Raw genomic sequence first — 21701 nt, 5'->3', positions numbered from 1 at the left:
ACATATAAAACATAAAAACATATAAAACATATAAAGAACTCATACAATTCAACATAAAAAGAATAAATAATCTGATGAAGAAAGGGGCAGAGGATCTACATAGACATTTTTCCAAAGAAGACAGAGAGATGGCCAACAGGGACTTGAAAACATACTCAACATAACTAATAAACAGGGAAATGTAAAGTTAAAACCATGGTGAAATGTTACCTCATACTTGTCAGAATGGCAAAAGGACAACAAATAACGTGTTGGCAATAATTTGGCAAAAAGGGAACTATTGTGCACTCTTGATGGGAATGTAAATTGATGTGGCCACTATGGAAAACATTATGGAGATTCCTCAAAATGTTAAAAACAGAGTTAGTATAACTCCACTCGAGCATTTATCTGAAGAAAATGAAAACAATCATACAAAAAGATATATGCACCCCTATGTTTATTTCAACATTATTTATAATATATAAGATATGGAAGGACCTTAAGTGCCAATAAATGGATGAATTAAAAATAAAGATGTTGTATGTGCATATATATATATATAGACACACACACACACACATATATATACACACACAATGATTTATTACTCAGATATAAAAGTGAATGAAATCATGTTCTCAGTGACAACATGGAAGGTCATAGAGGGTATTATGTTAAATGAAATAAGTTCAGAAAGAGATATATAAATAGTATATGATTTGTCTTATGTGGAATCTAAAAAAATAAAACAAATGAATAAGCATAGAAAAATAGAAATGAGTCACAGATTTAAAGAAAAAACAGGTGGTTGCCAGAAGGATGGGTTTAGGGAGATAATAGAAATAGGTGAGGGAAATTAAGAGTTACAAACTTATGGTTGCAAATAAATGAGTCATGAGTATAAAATTTACAGTGTTGGCAATATAGTTAATAATTATGTAATATATTTTTGTATTGACAATCAGTAACTGGAGTTACTGTGGTGATCATTTTGAAATGCATAGAAATATTGAATCACTATGTTGTGTACTAGAAACTAGCATAGTATTTTAGGTCAGTTATACTACAAACTTAAGTAAAGCAACAAATATAATCCTAGAAAAAGAGATCAGATTTATGTGTACCAAAGGTGATGGCAGGGGAAGAGGTAACTGAACAAACCAGTCAAAAGGTACAAACTTCCAGTTAGAAAGTAAATGAGTGCTAGGGATGTAATGCACAGCAAGATAAATATAATTGACACTGTTGCATGTTATAAATGAAAGTTAAGAGAGCAAATCCTGAGTTCTCATCACAAGGAAAATATACTTTTTCTATTTTGTAAATCTTGTATCTGTATTAGGTGATAGATGTTCACTAAACTTATGTTCATGTATAGATGTGAGAGTTGGACTGTGAAGAAAGCTGAGGGCCGAAAAATTGATGCTTTTGAATTATGGTGTTGGAGAAGACTCTTGAGAGTCCCTTGGACTGCAAGGAGATCCAACCAGTCCATCCTAAAGGAGATCAGTCTTGGATGTTCATTGGAAGGACTGATGCTGAAGCTGAAACTCCAATACTTTGGCCACCTCATGCGAAGAGTTGACTCGTTGGAAAAGACCATGATGCTGGGAGGGATTGGGGGCAGGAGGAGAAGGGGACGACAGAGGATGAGATGGCTGGATGGCATCACCGACTTGATGGGCATGAGTTTGAGCAAACTCCGGGAGTTGGTGATGGCCAGGGAGGCCTGGCGTGGCGTGCTGCGATTCATGGGGTTGCAAAGAGTCACACATGACTGAGCGACTGAACTGAACTGAACTGAACTGAAATTCACGTGGTAAACATTTCATGATGCATACAATTCAAATGATTATGCTGTGCACCTTAAACTCATACAGTGTTGTATATCAATTGCATCTCAATAAAACTAGAAGAAAAACATTTAACATGTCACTATAGTATCTATGTCTTATTCTAGACTATAAGCCACTTGAAGGAAATGCCTTTACTCATTAAAGTATATTTGTTTAAATGAACACTATAGGTAAAATCCTCCTCAAAAGATACTCATAAGCATTATGTGTCTTCTGTCTTACATTGTTGTTTTATTCAGTCGCTCAGTTGTGTCCAACTCTTTGTGATCCCATGGAATGCAGCACGCCAGGCTTCCCAGTTCTCCAATATCTCCAGGAATTTGCTGAAACTCATGCCCATTGAGTTGATGATGCCATCCAACAATCTCTTCCTCTGTCGTCCTCTTCTCCTTCTGCCCTCAGTCTTTCCCAGCATCAGAGTCTTTTCCAATGAGTCAGCTCTTCTAATGAGGTGCCCAAATGTTTCAGCATCAGTACTACCAATGAGTATTCAGGGTTGATTTTCTTTAGGATTGACTTATTTGATCACCTTGCTGTCCAAGGGATTCTCAAGAGTCTTCTCCAACACCACAACTCAAAAGATAGTTCTTTGGTGCTTAGCCTTCTCTATGGTTCAACACTCACATCAGTACATGACTACCAGAAAAACCACAGCTTTGGCTATATGGACCTCTGTCAGCAAAGCCATGTCTCTCCTGTTTAATATGCTGTCTAGGCTCATGACAGCTTTTCTACCAAGGAGCAAGCATCTTTTAATTTCATGGCTTCAGTCACCATCCACAGTGATTTTGGAGCACAAATAATAAAATCTTTCTGTTTCCATTGTTTCCACATCTACTTGCAATGAAGTGATGGGACTGGATGCCATGATGTGAGTTTTTTATTTTTCTTTTCTTTTTTTTTTTTTTTTACCTTAAGGATTTTTTTCCCCTTTAATATAAAAGTATAACTACAGTGGTCCAATGTACAAATACAAAAAAAAGTTCTCATACTAAAAAAAAAAAAGTACCATAATACTGTACATACAAAAACTGTTCAACAAGAATGATTTAAATATATCTGTTCTTTTCCAGATCTGGAAGACACAAATGTAAAGTTCTGCAACTGTATTATTGCTGGAACTCGTGTCCAGGAACGCTGTGTTTCCCGTTCTCTCCCCCTTGTCCCAGCCCCACCTTCAGAGTCCCCTGAGCTTGGATCATGAGCCAACAGCATCCCTGAAGAGAAGCAGAGCCAAATGTTTACTCCACGGAAGTCATTATTCAGCCAGCCGCTGCTTACCATGAACTATGAAAGCACAAGCTTTAAGCCCAGCCAAGACTAAATCCAGACGGAGGTCTTCCCATCCCCTGATTTGCTACTAGCACTGCTTTTATTGGACCCAGCTTTGGACCCCACTTTGGCTTTTTTTTTCCCTGGAACCATGGGGGTTGTTTTGGTGACTGTAGGCCTGGATGGCCAGATCCAGGCGTTCCTGAGCCATTCTGATTTCCCTCTGCAGAGTCTCCAGGTCAGGTGGGAGGCTGTCCTCATGGCCGCCGTACTGCTGCTCCTGGGCGATGTTGGCCTTGTTTTGCTTGTAGGCAATCTTAGCGTTGGACAGTTCGGTGTACTGGATTTGATCTGGTTTGACGGCAATGTTATAGCCAGGGGGAGCAGATGGCGTATTCCAAGTGAAAGGATAACTATAAGCACCCGGATCTTTCAGTTCCCTCCTTTTACTGTTTAGTGAGTCTCGAATTGTCCCAAATCCTAAATGAAGCATCTCCCAAATGTTAAGCAATAGGCAAAGGCCTGTAACACCATACATTATCAGAAGAAAGATGGTCTTTTCAGTGGGTCTAGAAATAAAGCAGTCTATCTTATGAGGGCAAGGGAGTCTGCTGCACACGTAAAACGGGTGGACCTGGAAGCCATACAGGAAATACTGCCCAACCAGGAAACCCACCTCGAACACTGTCTTCGCCAGCAGCTGCAGCACGTAGATCTTCATGAGCCCATCCTCCCGAATCCGCCGCCGGCCATCATGCTTAGGTTTAGACTGGTTCTGATCTTTATTTTCTTTCTCACTTTCTAATTCCATTTCTGGATACATCATGGGATCCTCTTCATGGTCCTCTTCTGTTTCTTCCAGAGCCCGGTGCTGTTTCCAGCGCATTGCGTAGGGCTTGCTGCGAGTGGCCTTCTTGTCCGCGTCGCCGTGCTCCTTCTTGGCAATCTTATGAATGGCGTAGCCCAGGTACATGACGGAGGGGCTGGCCACCAGGATGATCTGGAACACCCAGAAGCGCACGTGAGAGAGGGGTGCAAAGGCGTCATAGCAGACGTTCTCGCAGCCGGGCTGCTCCGTGTTGCACACAAACTTGCTCTGCTCGTCGTAATAGATGGACTCCCCTCCCACGACTGTGAGGACGATCCGGAAGACGATCAGGACTGTGAGCCAGATCTTCCCTACAAACGTGGAGTGGTTGTGGATCTCCTCTAGCAGGCGGGTGAGGAAGCTCCAACTCATGGTGACTAAATTGGTCCTCCCTGTTATCCAGAATTTCTGCTATCCAAAATTTTCTTAGAGAAATGATGCTTTGTTTACAACTTTTCCAGATTTTCTCTGGGTATCCTGGGGTTGGTCCAAATGAGCCCCGGAGTTGTCTTCTGTGCTGCCCTCGGCCAAGGCCAGGGGATGTAACACCGGACGCTAATTCCCGGTTCTAGGTTCTGCTCTGCAGTTACTCGAAGATCCTACTGGCCTTCGTCGGGTTAATGGTCGTTCATTCTTTCGAGGCTTGGCTCTTACTGTTCTAGATACTTTTTCTGATGTTAGTTTTTTAAATGTTAACTTTTAAGTCACTTTTTTCACTCTCCTCTTTCATCTTCATCAGTGGGCTTTTTAGTTCCTCTTCACTTTCTGCCATAAAGGTGGTGTCAGCTGCATATTTGAATTTCTTGATATTTCTCCCAGCAATCTTGATTCCAACTTGTGCTTCATCCAGCCTGGCATTTTGCATGATGTACTCTGCATATCAGTTAAATAAGCAGGGTGGCAATATACAGTCTTGATGTACTCCTTTCCAATTTTGAGTCAATCCATTGTTCCATGTCTGGTTCTAATTGTTGCTTCTTGACCTGCATACAGGTTTCTAAGAATACAGGTAAGATGGTCTGATATTCCCACTTGTTAAAGAATTTCCCACAGTTTGGTGTGATCCACACAGTCAAAACTTTAGCATAGTCAACAAAGCAGAAGTAGTTGTTTTTCTGGAATTCAGTTGCTTTTCCTATGATCCAATGGATGTTTGAAATTTGATCTCTGGTTCCTCTGTCTTTTCTACATCAAGCTTGTACATCTGGAAGTTTTCAGTTCACACATACTGTGGAAGCAGAGCTTGAAAGATTTTGAGCCTTACCTTGCTAGCAAATGTAGTTTGACCATTCTTTGGCATTACCCTTCTTTGGGACTGGAATGAAAACTGACCTTTTCCAGTTCTGTGGCCACTACTGAGTTTTCCAAACTTGCTGGCATACTGAGTGCAGCACTTTCACAACATCATCTTTTAGGACTTGAAATAGCTCAGCTGGAACTCCATCACCTCCACTAGTTTTTTTGGTAATAATGCTTTCCAAGGCCCACTTGACTTTACACTCCAATATGTCTGGCTCTAGGTGAGTGACTACACCATAGTGGTTATCTGGATCATTAAGATATTTTCTATATTTCTTCTATGTATTCTTATCACCTCTTAATCTCTTCTGCTTCTGCGAGGTCCATTCTGTTTCTGTCCTTTATTGTGCCCATGTTTGCATGAAATGTTCCTTTTGTATCTCTAATTTCTTGAGGAGATCTATAGTCTTTCCCATTCTATTGTTTTCCTCTATTTCTTTTCATTCTTCATTTAAGGAGCCTTTCTTGCTATTTCCTTGCTATTCTTTGGAACTCTACATTCAGATGGGTATATTTTTCCTTGTCCCCTTTGCCTTTTGCTTCTCTTCTTTCCTCAGCTATTTGTAAGGTCTTCTCAGACAACTATTTTGCCTTGTTGCAATTCTTTTTTTCCCATTGTTTTCCCCTTGCGTTTCTTATGTGCACTGGGACCCAGGGAAAGGAGCAGTGATTCCCTCCCCCCACCAACCCAAGAGCCTGAGCCAAACCTCCCTGTCAGTGTTTGAGGGTCTTCTGTGGAAAGGCTGGTCAGCAGTGGCCTGCCATAGGGGGAGGGGCTCTGGCAGAACACTTCCGGGAGGTGTAGCGTGTGGCCCAAGTCCTCTGGGAGGAGGGCGCCATTCTTCCCTCCATAAAGCTGCTGGGCGGGTGATCCACACACTGAAGAACAGTTACACCAAAGAAGTTCTTAAACTGTTGCAAAGGTTCTAAGCCCTACAACAGACTTCCAAACCAGGGGGTCCAGCAAAGGGGCTGAGAATCCCCAGGGAATCTGACTTTGAAGGTCAGTGGGATTTGATTGCAGAATTTCCACGGGAATAGGGAAACAGAGACTCTTGGAGGGCACAAGCAGCACCTTGTGCACACCAAGACCCAGGAGAAAGAAGTGACCCCATTAGAGGCTGAGTCAGCTTGCCTTGCTCTAGGACTCTCCAGTGGAGGCACAGGTCGAAATTGGCCTTCCACAGAGTCAGGGGCATTGGCAGCAGCATTCCTAGGAGGCACAGTGTGTTGGCACAGGTGCTCTTGGAGGAGGTTGCCATTAGGCCTAACACAGACTATAGTCCTTCCATAGAGAATACAAGACTCCAGGAATGGGCACCTAAGGCCAAACTACAGGAAGGGAGTAAAGCCCACCCATCAGCAGAAATTTGTGTTAAAGATTTACTAAGCTTGACCCTGCCCATCAGAGCAAGACCTAATTTTCCCCACAGCCAGTTCCTCCCATCAGGAAGCTTGCACAAGCATCTTATCATCATTCATCAGAAGACAGACAGAATAGAAACCACAATCAAAGAAAGCTAGCTGCAATTTTCATGTGGATCACAGCCTTTTGTAACTCAATGAAACTATGAGCTGTACCATATAGGGCCACCCAAGACAGATCTGTCATGGCAGAAAGTTCTGACAAAATGTGGTCCACTGGAGCAGGAAATGGCTACCATTTCAGCATTTTTGACTTGAGAATCCCATGATCAGTATGAAAAGGCAAAAAGATATGACACTGAAAGATGAACTCCCCAGGTTGGCAGATGTCCAGTATGCTGCTGGAGAAGATCAGAGAAATAGCTCCAGAAGTAATGGAGAGGCTGAGTCAAAGCAGAAACAACACCCATTTGTGAATGTGTCTGGTGATGAAAGTAAAGCTCGATGCTGTAAAGAACAGTATTTAATAGGAACCTGGAATATTAGGCCCATGAATCAAGGTAAACTGGAAGTGGTCAAACAGGGGGTAGCAAGTTAGCATCACAATTTAAGAAATCAGTGAACTAAAATGGATGGAAATGAGCAAATTTAATTCAGATGACCATTATATCTATTACTGTGGGCAAGAATCCCTTACAAGAAATGGGGTGGCCCTCAAAGTCAACAAAAGAGTCCAAAATGCAGTTCATGGGTGCAATCTCAAAAATGACAGAATTATCTTGCTTCATTTCCAAGGCACACCATTCAACATCACAGTAATCCAAGTCTGTGCCCCAACCACTTATGCTGAAGAAGATGAATTGAATGGTTCTATGAAGACCTATAAGACCTTCTATAACTAACACGCATGCACACACACACATACATACAGAGATGTCCTTTTCATCATAGGGGACTGGAATGAAAAAGTAGGAAGTGAAGAGATATCTGGAGTAACAGGCAAGTTGGCCTTGGAATTAAAAATGAGGCAGGGAAAAGGTTAACAAACCTTTGAGAAGAGAATGCACTGGTCATAGCAAACCACCTCTTCCAACAACACAAGAGTTGACTCTACATGTACATCATCAGATGGTCAGCACTGAAGTCAGATTGATTATATTCTTTGCAACCAAAGATGGAGGAGCTCTCTACAGTCAGCAAAAACAAGACCAGGAGCTGACTGTGGCTCAGATCATGAGCTCCCTATCCAAAATTCAGACTTAAATTGAAGAAAGTAGGGAAATCCACTAGGACTTTCAGGTATGACCTAATTTAATTTATACCTAAATAAAATCAAATCCCTCCATGGCTGATTCATGTCAATGTATGACAAAAACCACTACAATATTGTAAAGTAATTAGCCTCCAACTAATAAAAACAAATGAAAAAAAAATCAAATCCCTCATACAGTGGAAGTGATAAATAGATTAAAAGTATTAGATCTGACAGAGTGCCTGAAGAAATATGCACAGAGGTTCATAACACTGTACAGGAGGTGCTGACCAAAATCATGTATAAGAATTAAAAATTCTTATGGAAAGAATTGAAGAAATATCATGGTATGTTAAAATGTGTGTTCTTTAATTTAAAAACTATATAAGTTAATATATATAAGTTAAATATATAATACTTAATATATAAGTCAAAATATAGTTAATGAATACAAAATTATTTTGGGGAAATTGAACATGTTTGATCATCAAATTTGTTATTAAGAGTTGAATTTGTTTTTCATATGAAAAGGATTTGATGTATTCTTGACAAGAAATCTGTAGAAAGATTATGATATAAATATCTTATAAATTTCAAAGTTTTAATTGTTAGGTGTTAAGATTTTATTTCTCTACTGATATCAAAAAACTTTCTTATAGGAACTCTTTTGACTCAACTTAGGCAAAAGAAATTGCATATTTGACTGTGGCCATTCCCCTGCACATTCCTTTTTATATCTGAATATATTTAAAATACTTTAAAATATAGGTTCTTTGGATGTAGGTTTGTTTCTTGTATTTTATGTCTAATTTTTCAAATTCCATAGCCTAGCATTGACTGTCATCCTACAGACTTAATGGCTATATGAAGTTCAGAACTATTTTATTTTTATTTGTCATTTGAGAAGAATCAAGTATAGATTTAATTTTTGGCATTCTTAAAAGTTTTTTCTATTGTCTTTAACATGTGACATTTATAAATAATATCTTAAGAGCATTCAGCTACTCTTATAAGGGAAAGTGATGGTTCTGTTTTTCTATTTTCATTTAGCCAACATTAGGTTGGTTCCATGTGAGCCAGCTTTCTTACATGACCTTCCATGAAAATCTTTTTAACCTTCTACATCTCTTATTGATCATATGGGGATAAATCCTTTCACTAAGATTTATTCTTCTAAAACACTGATGACATTTGCATGCTCAGTCACTTCAGGGGTGTCCAACTCTTTGTGACCCTATGGACTGTAGCCTGCCAGGCTTCACTCTTCATGGGATTTTCCAGGCAAGAATATGGAGAGGGTTGCCATGCCCTCCTCCAGCAGATCTTGCCTACCAAGGGATCAAACCCATGTTTCCTGCATCACCTGCATTACAGGCAGATTCTTTACTGCTGAGCCACTGGGAATGACCATTGATGATATTGCCCAAATGTAATTCATTTTGGAATTAAATCTCTAATGTTAATTTCAAATGGATATTCAACTAATGACAAAATTTGTACTGCTCAGTCATCTTTGTGCCTCTGGGTGTTTTATATTCCTGCAGTCTTTATTCGCTGGACAAGGTCACTCCTTTTTAACAGATAGAAGAATTATAAGTGGTTAATATAACTAGGAACAAGTTTTTTGTGCAGACACATGTTCCAGGTAGCTGATAAGACAGGACATGGCACTCCATGGCACATTGGTTGATTGGTGAAGAAAAATAAACACTAAGAATTTAGGAATGAAATGGGGGCACTGTGCCTTAACAATGAAGATGACAGGCTTATGTGTATATTGAATGTGCAATATTTTTAAGCTTTAAAAAGTGAATTATAAAAACAATTCTGATGTCTTTTATAGGATATGTTTGAAATTCACATTGTTTTTTGAGACCCAGCAACAAAATTGAGTATACTTGAACCCGTTAGTAATGATACGCATAAGCACATATCACAACTTTTTTCTCCTTTGACATTATGGAAAATACCTTTACTGTCTTTAGTTTTTAAAGCAGCACTGTCATGCATAATTCAAACATATTATTGCTTTTTTGTTGGATCAGAACAAACCACCTCATTTAAACCCTATGTTAAATGAGCCAACTTAGGTGGGAAACAAACAAACAAGCAAGCAAAAATAACAAAAAACAATCCTCAGGCTTAATCAGCAAGAAGGTCATCTGGGCTGAAAGTCCTTCAGCATGTAAAGGGATAGAATACTCAAACTAGTCATCCACCAAGTGAGAGGGCAACACTCACAGAAAACACTGAATCTGTTGACAAAGACTTTAGGTGATGATAAATAGGGTAGAATGCTATCAACATGAAGAGGGATTTTCAATGGACAGGCAAGGTTCTTTAGGGTAGAAAGATATGCAAATTATCAAATCACATAAGATGCAAATGAAAATATACATTATTCTACATGCAATGGTCATCTTTTAATTTGCCTTAGGCCTTAGCTCTTTTCACTACCTTTTTCAGATCTTAAAAAAAAAAAACTTTAAAAAATATACAAATAGCTCATACAGCTCAATATCAAAAAATCTGAAAACCCAATAAAAAAAAACTGGGCAAAAGATCTAAAGAGATATTTCTGCAAAGAAGACAAATGTGCATGCATGCCTAAGTAGCTTCAGTCCTGTCTGACTCTGTGCGACCCTTTAGACTATAGCTCACCAGGCTCCTCTGTCCATAGGATTCTCCAGGCAAAAGTAGCGGAGTGGGTTGCCATGCCCTTCTCCAGGGAATCTTCCCAACCTAGGGATTGAACCCATGTCTCTTATGTCTCCTACATTGGCAGGCAGGTTCTTTACCACTACCATCACCTGGGAAGCCCAAAGAAGACAAGCTGATGGCCAAAAGGCACAGGAAAATATGTTCAAAATAGCTAACTATTAGAGAAATGTAAATGAAAACTGCAATGAGGTATACCACCTCACACCAGTCAGAATGGTCATCATTAAAAAGTATACAAATAATAAATACTGGAGAGAGTTTAGAGAAAAAGGAACTGTCCTAACACTGTTGTTAGGCATGCAAATTGATATAGCTATTATAGAAAACAGTATGAAGGTTCTCCCCAAAATTAAAAAGATTAAAAATTGCTATATGATCCAGCAATTCAACTCTTGGTTATATATACAGAAAAAGCATCATTTGAAAAGATGCATGCACCCCAATGTTCACCGCAGCACTATTTACAATAGCCAAGACATAGAAACAACCCAAATACACACTGACAAATGAATGCATAAAGAAGATGCAGTATGAGTGTGGCAGTATCCCAATACTTTACTGACAAAAAATAGGTAAAGGGGCATAACTTGCTGACCCCTGAACTTTAGAATTGACTGAACCAAGATGGTGGAGATGATATGGTGATAGGATGCCACAGTGCCAGCAACTGACATGTAGTTTTTACTGTGGACTGGGCACAGTTCTAGGGTTTAAAGTGCAATTTCTCATTTAATCTTGATAGTAATTTTATGAATAGGCACTATCTAGCCCCATTTTATATAGTAAGAAACTATATATATATATATATATATATATATATATATATATATATATAATAGAATATTGCTCAGCCATAAAATAGAATGAAATAATATCATTTGCAACAACATGGATAGAACTAGAAATTATCATAGTATGTGAAGTAAGCCAGACAGAGAAAGACAAATTTCATATGATATCATTTATATGCAGAATTTAAAAAAATGATACAAATGAATTTATACACAAAACACAATTAGACCCACAGGCATAGAAAACAAGCTTACAATTACCAAAGGGGAAACAGTGGGGAGGGATAAATTAGGAATTTGGGGTTAACATATACATACTAATATATATATATATAATAGATAAAAGCCAAGATCTCTAATATATAGCACAGAGATCTATATTTATATTTGTAATAACCTATAAGGGAAAAGATTCTGAAAAATAATATATACACACACACTTTTCCCAGGTGGCGCTAGTGGTAAAGAACCCGCCTGCCAATGCAGGAGATATAAGAGACACAAGTTTGATCTCTGCGTCAGGAAGATCCCCTGGAGGAGAGCATGGCAACCCACTCCGGTGTCCTTGCCTGGAGAATTCCATGGACAGAGGAGCTTGGTGGGCTACAGTCTTTGGGGTCCCGAAGAGTTAGACTGAAGTGACTTAGTGCACACACACAAACACACACACACATATATACCCGACTCACTTTGCTGTATGTCTGAAACTAACCCAATATTGTAAACCAACTACATTTCAATAAAAGAAACACACTAAATAAAATTCAGTCATTTCAGTTCAGTCACTCAGTCCTGTCTGACTCTTTGTGACCCCATGCACCGCAGCACACCAGGCTTCCCTGTCCATCACCAACTCCTGGAGCTTACTCAACCTAATGTCCATCAAGTCAGTGATGCCACCCAACCATCTCATCCTCTGTTGTCCCCTTCTCCTCCTGCCTTCAGTCTTCCTCAGCACCTTTCCAATGAGTCCGTTCTTCGCATCAGGTGGCCAAAGTATGGGAGTTTCAGCTTCAGCATCAGTCCTTTCAATGAATATTCAGGACTGATTTCCTTTAGGATTGACTGGTTGGATTTCCTTGCAGTCCAAGAGACTTGCAGTCCAGTATTTTTTTTTTTTTTATAAAATTACTGAATGGCAAAAGTAAATAAATAAAAGCATTTAATTTAAACTGTCAATAGTAGCACAGTAAGCTTCTGTATCCTGCAAACATCTATGAAGACCTCCACAGACTGTCACATTTTTTAAAATTTATAACATTACACTTAATCCTTTTTGTTCCCTGACTTGAGACAGAAAGAGGAAATGTAATGGAAGAATGGTATACAAGGGCATTAAGGTTATATTAGGGATGCTTAATTTTGTTTTTTCTTAATTTTCTGTGCTTGACAGAGTATTTTAAAAGCTGCCAATTGATAGAGGTTGCATGTCATTTCTGCAGCATGTGAACAGATAAGTAAGCTCACAGATGCCTGCTGCCAGTGTCTGAAGTTGAGGATGGGCAACACATGTGCCCTTAGTGATTGACACAGCTAAACAGTTTCCAGATGAAACTTAGTAAGGTTTGATGCAGCATGCAGGCACTGAAAAAACAAAAGGTGGCATACACCAACGTATGTTGGCTTACATAAAGGTAACAGACGTCTCTTCTACAGGTTAGCTAGAGAAACAGTTTGTATACAAAAAGGATGTGGAAAAGGAGAAAGAAATTTGGAGAAGTTCCCACACAGCCTGTGGGTCTTACCCATGCAGGTGGTAGGAAAAAAATGATTATCTTCTCTCAGGTTTGGGTAGTCAATTTTGCATTTTGAATAGCTAACAGCATTTCATGGCTGTGAGAGTGATAGAAAAAATTCTGTATTTTCTCCTAATTTGCAGAAGCAAAAAGTCCACTTGTATGACTCAGACTGCCTTGATCATCCATCAGTGTTGCAGTCTACTTATGTTCTAAAGGGGAATGCTTCAGAAGTAGACTATTTTTCAATTTGACATTTAGGACTGTTAAGAATATCACAATGATTTCACTCAGCATTTGTGTGTGTGTGCACACGCTGCTTTTGGTCAGTAAAGTCATCCTGAAACACAACGAAATTAAAGATAATCATTTAGAAAATCTGCTTATCTAAGCTTAAATTTCACTTCAGCATGTCTGAATATTACCTTCTGTGTTTTTCTCTGAAGCAATGTCAACACAAATAAGATAACAGGATTTGAACTGGTGCTGTAAACAGTTTAGAGTATGATTGACTCTAATAATTTTCCAACTGAAAAAAAAAAAACCCACAAAACAAGGCTTAATGGGGAGGGAGGTGGGAGGGGATTCAGGATGGGGAATACATGTAAATCCATGGCTGATTCATATCGATGTATGGCAAAAACCACTACAATATTGTAAAGTAATTAGCCTCCAACTAATATAAATAAATGAAAAAAGAAAAAAAAAAAAGATAAAACTGCTCAGGGTCACAGAGCAAGTAAAGCAAAGGGCCCTTCAAGTCCAGCACTGAGTCAGATTATGTTGCAAAGAAGACTGCAGGAGGACACATGCATCATGTCTCCGAATGCTCAGAAATTGTCACAAATACATACTACAATTGGTGTTAGTCTCTTCATGATCTAGGTGAGTTCAGAGAAAATAAAAATTAGTAGGGGCTTGGGTAGTTTGAGATCAGCACTTTGAGATCTAATATAAACCTTGAACCATTGGTAAAATTCGAATATCAAGCACCTTTTATAGTTGCAATTCACAGAACTAGAAGCCTATTACTATTTTTATAGATCTGTATTTCATCATATCATGGGATTAGTATCTTAATTTGTCTTGTACACTTTTATGTTTCCTGGTTTTTATTAGTTCTATTTGTAATTATACCAAATCTAGTGTTCTTTATTCCCCAAAAAGTGCTTATTTACCTTTTGGTTCGATTTTCCTTCAGAATGAGGGTAGAATCCATTAAATGCTTTCATTTCCCTGTGTGTGGCTAGAAATGTCTAACTCCCACATTTGACTGTAGATATTTTAGTCATGAGCCCTGATTTCCTTTGACTCGAGAGTTTCAGATTTCATCATTCAACATTTTTAAGCATAATCTTCATGTCACTGTCTATTTTTATATGAATATATTTTACCAAAAATTATCATAATTTTCAAAGGCTTTAAGAGATTGTCCTTATTTCATTCCTGACTTCTAGTTTTCAATCCATCTAGTCCTGAAAGTATAGACTAGTGGTTGGAAAGCCTTTTTTTTCCTCCACTCTTTATTTGCATAGATATTTCCAGCTGCTTATTGAAATTAACAATGATATTGTAGAGTATCTTAATTCTATTAATTTTAGAAACATCACATAGAGTTTTAGAGGATATTTTAATGCCATTTCAATATATCATATTTTGATTTCTAGAATGATATTTCTTGTCATGTAGTCATTCAATTTCAATTTTATATTGAACATTGTCTTATTTTCAACAATAGTTTTTAGTATTAGTGTTACTGATAAAGCATGGACTAGTTCCATTCACTTTTCTTTCTTTGATTTATGGGGAGAATCTCTTATTTACAATGAACAGTCAATGTTTAATAATATTATTTATTATTTATTTTTAATATTTAATTAACAATATTTAAATAACAATATTTAATAAATAGAAGTAGACTATTGTAAAGACAATATATTATCATTGTTGATGCTAATAAAACACTAATGGAACTAGGGATAAAGCCTCAAACTAGGGATACTGTCAATTCACCTTTTTATTTTACTACAAACAGTATTTAAACAACATTTTAAAGCACCAAACTTGTATGACATATGATATCAATATTGCTTGCACAATTCTCCAACTCTGTTTTTCTGTTTCTGAACTTCAAGAAAAACTCAATGAACAGAATTCTTCACCTCGTACAGCCTGTCTTATGTTGCTTATAAAATGTTTCCTTAGTCTTAGATTTCTCTAAACTCCATGGCTATAGGGACAACGTTACAGTTTTTATGTTCTTCAAGGGGTGGGGTTGTCTAATAAAGCTCTACATAAACAATGGGGCTTCAAGTACTATTGGGGAAAGACAATCACTATTGCTCATTCACTATGTCTGTTCAAATTTACATTATAAAGTATTATAAAATCATTTATGAATTGCTTTGGCTATAGTCTAGTAGAGCCAAATGCTTTTTGACTCCTTTATGTAGAGAAAAAAGATGGATTTTTGAACAGTTCTGAAATTGTCTTTGGTCTGAACTACCAGATTAGAATCTCTCTGTTTTTTCACCAGCATGGAATGAATGACAATCACTGTAATATTTAAAACATACACTAAGGAAAAGAATGCTTTTCACTCTGTTTTCTGAGGAGAAGCTGGGGAGTCAGAGGACAATGCTTCCATTTCCGTGGGGGTGAGTACTAGCTCTGGTAACTTTCCTTTACCTCTTCTCTGAAGGAGATTTCTCTCTTTGAGTGAAGGAGTTCATTTCTCTTATCTGAAAGTCCAGGATGTACCTTAACAGCATGTTTACAGCCTAATTCATGGTGGAATTGTTAGTGATTCAATTAAACCACTGTTTTGTGGCTAAATATTTAAACAGAGCTGCTCCTGCAGAGTGATGCTCACATTGCATTTAAGCTTACCTTACAAAAAATCAAAAGAACCTCATTTAATAAAAGACCTTGGCTATGGAGCAAGATTTTCCCCACACTGAATTACAAGAGAAAGACTAATATATACTATATCTTATTTATCATTTAATCACCAGAATCTATCACAGTATATGATACAACACCAGCACCTGAAAATTCTTGGTTCAATGAATGAATTAGAAAATTAATTAGTATAACTAATCCAGTCTTGGATTCTGTTTAGTATGCTTTCACCTAAAAAATTCTCATAAGGAGATAGTAAAGCATTATAAAGATAAATGTTTCATAAATCAATAATATATTGAGGAGTAAAATCTACACTGCTTAATGATTAGATTTTGAAATTTGTCATAAGGAATGAACCTAAAGAAGAAAAAAATTATGCTTCACTTTCATCATGACTTGTGATAAACCACTATAATAGTAGATGCAACTCAATGACATGATCTTAAGTGCTGTAACAAGGTCATTCATATTTTTAAAAAAGCATTGTAATAAACTGCTGATTAATAGCACACATTTTAGTCTAGGTTTGAACACTTTTATTGTAGGCAATTGTTACCATTGGCAAGAGTTCTCCAATATTTTTATGTTTCAATTATTTGATTTTAGTACTAGATTAAAAGACACAATACAGAAGTTGAGAGATTAGATAGATGTTAGTTAAATATGGAACAAGTGACTTTTTGATGCTATATAACTGTAAAGATGTGAGCATAACTTGATTATTTATATTGTAAATTTCCTATGAAAGTACTATCATTTGAAAAAATATTAAAGGTCTAAGCTATATCAGCACATGCTTAGTTCATGCTTTATTAGAAATGTCTAAAGGTGATGGCTAATTGCAACTTCCCGAGAAACAATTTATGTCTCTGTGGTACCTTATAGAAATAAATTAAATATTTATATATTTTTTTCATTCTATCCTCCCTGCAATATCTTACTTATTCCCCATTTGATACTGGAAACAACATTTATTGCCTTTCAGACTGATATGATTAATCAATATAATAGCAATAATTAACATATGCACATTTTGCACATATATGCAAATGACTTTCAGTATGTATTGGTGAATTTCTACAGATTCTGAAATACATCCCATATCCACCAAATCAGAATCTCTATTGAGAACCACAACTATAGTCCATCCAATTAAGTGATGCTTTTTTTAAATTATTTTTTCCTTGGAAAAGCAGTTACGTTTTAAGAGCTCTTTTCTTTTCAATGGCTTTCCCTGTTACCTCAGTTGGTAAAGAATCCGCCTGCAATAAAGGAGGCCTGGGTTTGATCCCTGGGTGAGGGAAGATTCCCTGGAGAAGGGAAACGCTACCCGCTCCAGTACTCTGGCCAGGAGAATTCCACGGACTGTTTAGTCCATGGGGTCACAAAGAGTCAGACACCATTGAACAACTTTCACTTTCATTTTCTTTTTAACAACACAAATCTGATTTATGCCAGAAAAAGGAGTATGGTTAAATCTTTGATTGGAAGAAATACTTGTAAAGTTTAAACTTTGCATGACTTAAAAATGGAAAATTGGTACTTTATTGTGATACAATAGAAAATATGATTTGTGCAAAAAATCACAAAAATTCAACAAGTATAAACCAATCTCCACTATTTACTAAATAGATCTCATTTACTAAATAGATCTCAGCACATACTGATTGAGTGCAAATACATGTCCAGTACTGTGCTAATTACCAGGGTTACAAAGATGAGCAAGTTGGGGCAGACTCCTGTACTCATGCCATTTAAACGATGACATGCTCATATTCAAGAATTAATAGTGAAATAATTATTTTAATAACATAATTAAATTTTTAATAGCTGTCTAGTCTGTATGCAAATTATGAAAATGTGATGTCTAACAGACTACAGAAAATGTTTCTTTTATCTTCCAATGTAAATGTCTTCCAAATTAAATCTGATTAGTCATTCAGTCATAGCTGACTCTTTATGACCTCATGGACTGTAGCTTGCCAGGCACCTCCATCCATGAAGTTCTCTAGGCAAGAATACTGGAGTCAGTTGTCATTCCCTTCTCCAGGGAATCTGCCCAACCCAGGGATTGAACCTGGATCTCTTTATTGCAAGCAGATTCTTTGCAATTTGAGCCACTAGGGAAGTCCAGTTTTAACGTAACCAAATTATATTGCAATTAACTTGCTAAACCAACATAGGGATAAATTTATGGGATAATGTTAAATAATACTAATTATGAAAACTATAACTTATGTAATACTTATGATGATTCAAGCATTGTTCTAAGCTTTTTCATAAATGCACTCAATCTTTCAAAACAAGTATATAGGGAAGGTAGTATTATTATCTCCATTTGACATGTTAAGGTGAGGAACAGAGAGATGAGCAACCCAAAGTCACATAACATAGGAGGTAAAATCGGGATGTAAACCCAGGTAGGCTGGCATTGAAGATGATTATGCTCTAATAATTTTGCTACATCTAAATCAACATGTATATGATCAATGTATTACAATGCAACTTCACAAAACTGAGTAAGGTGAAGCTAAATACTGGTGCATAATTCTTTTTTTCTCTTTTATACACATGCACACAAACCAAGAAGCTATTTTATGTTTTCCTATTTCAAGGCCTGCCATGTTTTGAATGGCACAACTGAGAAATATTTTAATACTATGCCAGAATAAAAGGTAACCAATATAATTTTGGAATTACAACTGCCAGGAAGAAACATATGGTTGATAAAGGAAGCTTTGCAACATTTCTGATGAACAGCTGTTCTAGTTGGTTGAATTCTTCCTTAAATGACTGTTGTTGAGTCTTTATATTTCTGCACTGGTATTAAGTATCCTCTGAAAGGAATTCAGAATTATGCAAATGAGTGGAAAGAGATGTATCTCTGCAGTTGGATAATTCCCAGTATAACAGCTGTGTGAGGCTAAGACTGAAAGTGACTCTAAAAATGAGAAGATTGTGGGGCTTTGTGTTCCTTTATTTTGGTTTTAAACTTCCCCAAATGTTTGAGAACGACACACAGTAAATTGTTTCAGATTAGATTAGTTCAAAATGTCTTCTAATCCATGGTAATGATACAATTAATACATATATTTTCTACTCTTCATTGGAAACAATAAAGAATCACAGTAAAAAAAAATATCCTTGAATTATTTTACTTTTAGTTTTCTTTCAAGGGCAACTTGGCATTATAAGAGCTTCCCTGGTGGCTCAGAGAGTAAAGAATCTGCTTGCAATGCAGGAACCTAGGTTTGATCCCTGGATTGGGAAGATCCCCTAGAGAAGGGAATGGCAACCCACTCCAGTATTTTTGACTGGAGAGTTCCATGGACAGAGTATGGAGTTGCAAAGAGTTGGACATGACTGAGCGATGTAACACTTTTACTTTGGCATTAAAAAGGTAAAACCACTGAATTTAGTGTCAGAATATCTCAATTTCATGCTAAATTCTGAGTTAAGTGGGGGAAACCTTTATTAAACAGCTATTATGGGCCTAGTATTGATTTGAGTACCAATACACTTTTGCATTTATTATTTCACTCTATCCTCAGCCCTACCAGAAGATTGGAAAGTCTGATAAGCAGCTAGAAAATGCTGAAGCCAGAATCTAAACTCGAGCCAGTTCTGTTTGAACCCTTGACCTTTCCATAGCACACGATGAAGTCCTGTTGGGATTTTGTTGATGAGAAGTGGGCAGTTCCTTGGTGTGATCTGAGAAGGACATAAAGATCTACTCACAACAGTGCCTAATCTTCATCCTGCCGCTTATGCATTTGATTCAGTCTTGAATTTAAGGTAGTGTTTCTCAAACTTGGGAAATCACAGACCCAAAAGACTATCTTCAGACCTCTCAGAGTCTGTGAATGCTAATGTGAAAAACATCACCTTAAAAACTAAGCCCTATACCTTTGCTTTATTGTTTGATGCCATGTAATGGGGGCTTCCCTGGTAGCTCAACTGGTAAAGAATCGGCCTGCAATGCAGAAGACCTGGTTGGATTCCTGGATGGGCAAGAGCCCCTGGAGAAGGGATAGGCTACCCACTCCAGTATTCTTGGGCTTCCCTGGTCACCCAAATGGTAAAGAATCCACCTGCAGTGTGGGAGACCTAGGTTCAATCTCTGGTTTGGGAAGATGGAGAGTAAAAATTCACACATTTATAGAAAAACCAAAATGACACACCCCTTAGTTATAAAGGATATTCAATAATCCTTCACTAATTTTTTGTGGTTATTATCACTGAAACAAAAGCATATGCTTAAAAAGTCTCAAAACTTGAAAATTTCTTGGTATGAAAACTTTGGGTTGTGAGATTTTTTTTCTAAGAAACTATGTTAACATCAAATGCATATCTTGGTAGAATGCATTTTTATTCAGAATCATTCATTAAAAAATTAGTTCTGATGAATTTGTGAGATTAATTAGTAAATATCTAGACATATCCTGAGGGAATGAGGTGAAGGTCAGATAAGTTTCCTGGTGGGAAAAGGTCTAAACTGCATAGGTCAAGGGTTATTGTTACTACAACTGATAGAGAACTTAGTCCCAGGCCAGATACACTATGTGTGACCTGGTTACAAGTGGTGCTAAATTCAGTAAGGGGAATAGCTTGCAAGCTTATCTTTATGCTTTAGAAAACATATTGAGTTTTTCTTAGGCATCATCTCCTGCTTCTGCTTCAGATTTATTTATTTTACAATTAACAAAAGTCTACTCTCTCCTCTGAATCTTTAAGCAAACATTACTCAAAAAGCTTAATATCTTCTTACTTATTGCAAAATAAATCTGCAGTGTAGAAATAAATGCTTCTCTTTTGGGAGGTAGGAAGACATTCTTTTTCCAACTATTTTTTCTAGGTTATTGTGTATAATTTACCCTTGGGTTCACTAGAACTTCAAAAGTAAACATCTTTAGGATTTTCCATGTATAGTATCCGGATTCCCTGATGACTCAGATGGTAAAAAAAAATCTGCCTGCAATGCAGGAGACTCAGGTTTGATCCCAGGGTTGAGAAGATTCCCTGGAAAAGGAAATGGCTACCCATTCCAATATTCTTTCCTGGAGAATTACATGGACAGAAGAGCCTGACTTCCAAAACTATGTTGAATAAAAGTGGAGAGAGTGGACATCTGTGTCTTGTTCCTGATCTCAGAGGAAATACTTTCATCTTTTCACCATTGGGTATGATGTTAGCTGTGGGTATGTCATATGTTCCCTCTGTGCTCACTTTCTGGAGAGTTATTGTCATAAATTATTTCTGAATTTTATCAAAAGCTTTTTCTGCATCTATTGAAATGCTTTTTTATTCTTTAATTTGGTAACATGGTGTATCACACTGATTGATTTGCAGATAATGAAAAAATCCTTGCATCCCTGGGATTACATCTCACTTGATCATGGTATATGATCTCTTAATGTCTTGTTTGACACAGATTGCTGATATTTTATTGATGATTTTTGAATCTATGTTCATCTGTGATATTGGCTGTAATGTTCTTCCTTTATAGTATCTGGGTCTGGTTTTGTTATTAGGGTGCTGTTGACCTCATTGAATGAGTTCAAGAGTGTTCCATCCTCTGCAATTTTTTTTTTAAAATAGATTCAAAAGAATATGTGTTAACTCGTCTCTAAATGTTTGTTAGAATTTGCCTGTGAA

The 21701-nt window shown here is 37.2% G+C and overlaps 2 protein-coding genes across 8 annotated transcripts in view; both read right to left on the bottom strand.

The window, feature by feature from the left end:
- GRIA4 (glutamate ionotropic receptor AMPA type subunit 4) overlaps window positions 1–21701 on the bottom strand; it is a 639355-nt gene that overhangs the window by 346065 nt on the left and 271589 nt on the right. The gene's annotated exons all lie outside the window — the stretch shown is intronic.
- Window positions 2758–4618, bottom strand: LOC139037041 (gap junction gamma-1 protein-like). Its single transcript, XM_070472883.1, has one exon. It carries the CDS (start codon window positions 4348–4350, stop codon window positions 3211–3213), a length of 1140 nt encoding a protein of 379 aa, XP_070328984.1. The 5' UTR covers window positions 4351–4618; the 3' UTR covers window positions 2758–3210.

The sequence above is a fragment of the Odocoileus virginianus genome, chromosome 10, assembly GCF_023699985.2.
Source record: "Odocoileus virginianus isolate 20LAN1187 ecotype Illinois chromosome 10, Ovbor_1.2, whole genome shotgun sequence".
Taxonomy (NCBI): Eukaryota; Metazoa; Chordata; class Mammalia; order Artiodactyla; family Cervidae; genus Odocoileus; species Odocoileus virginianus.
This window is presented reverse-complemented; position numbering and strand designations above follow the sequence as displayed.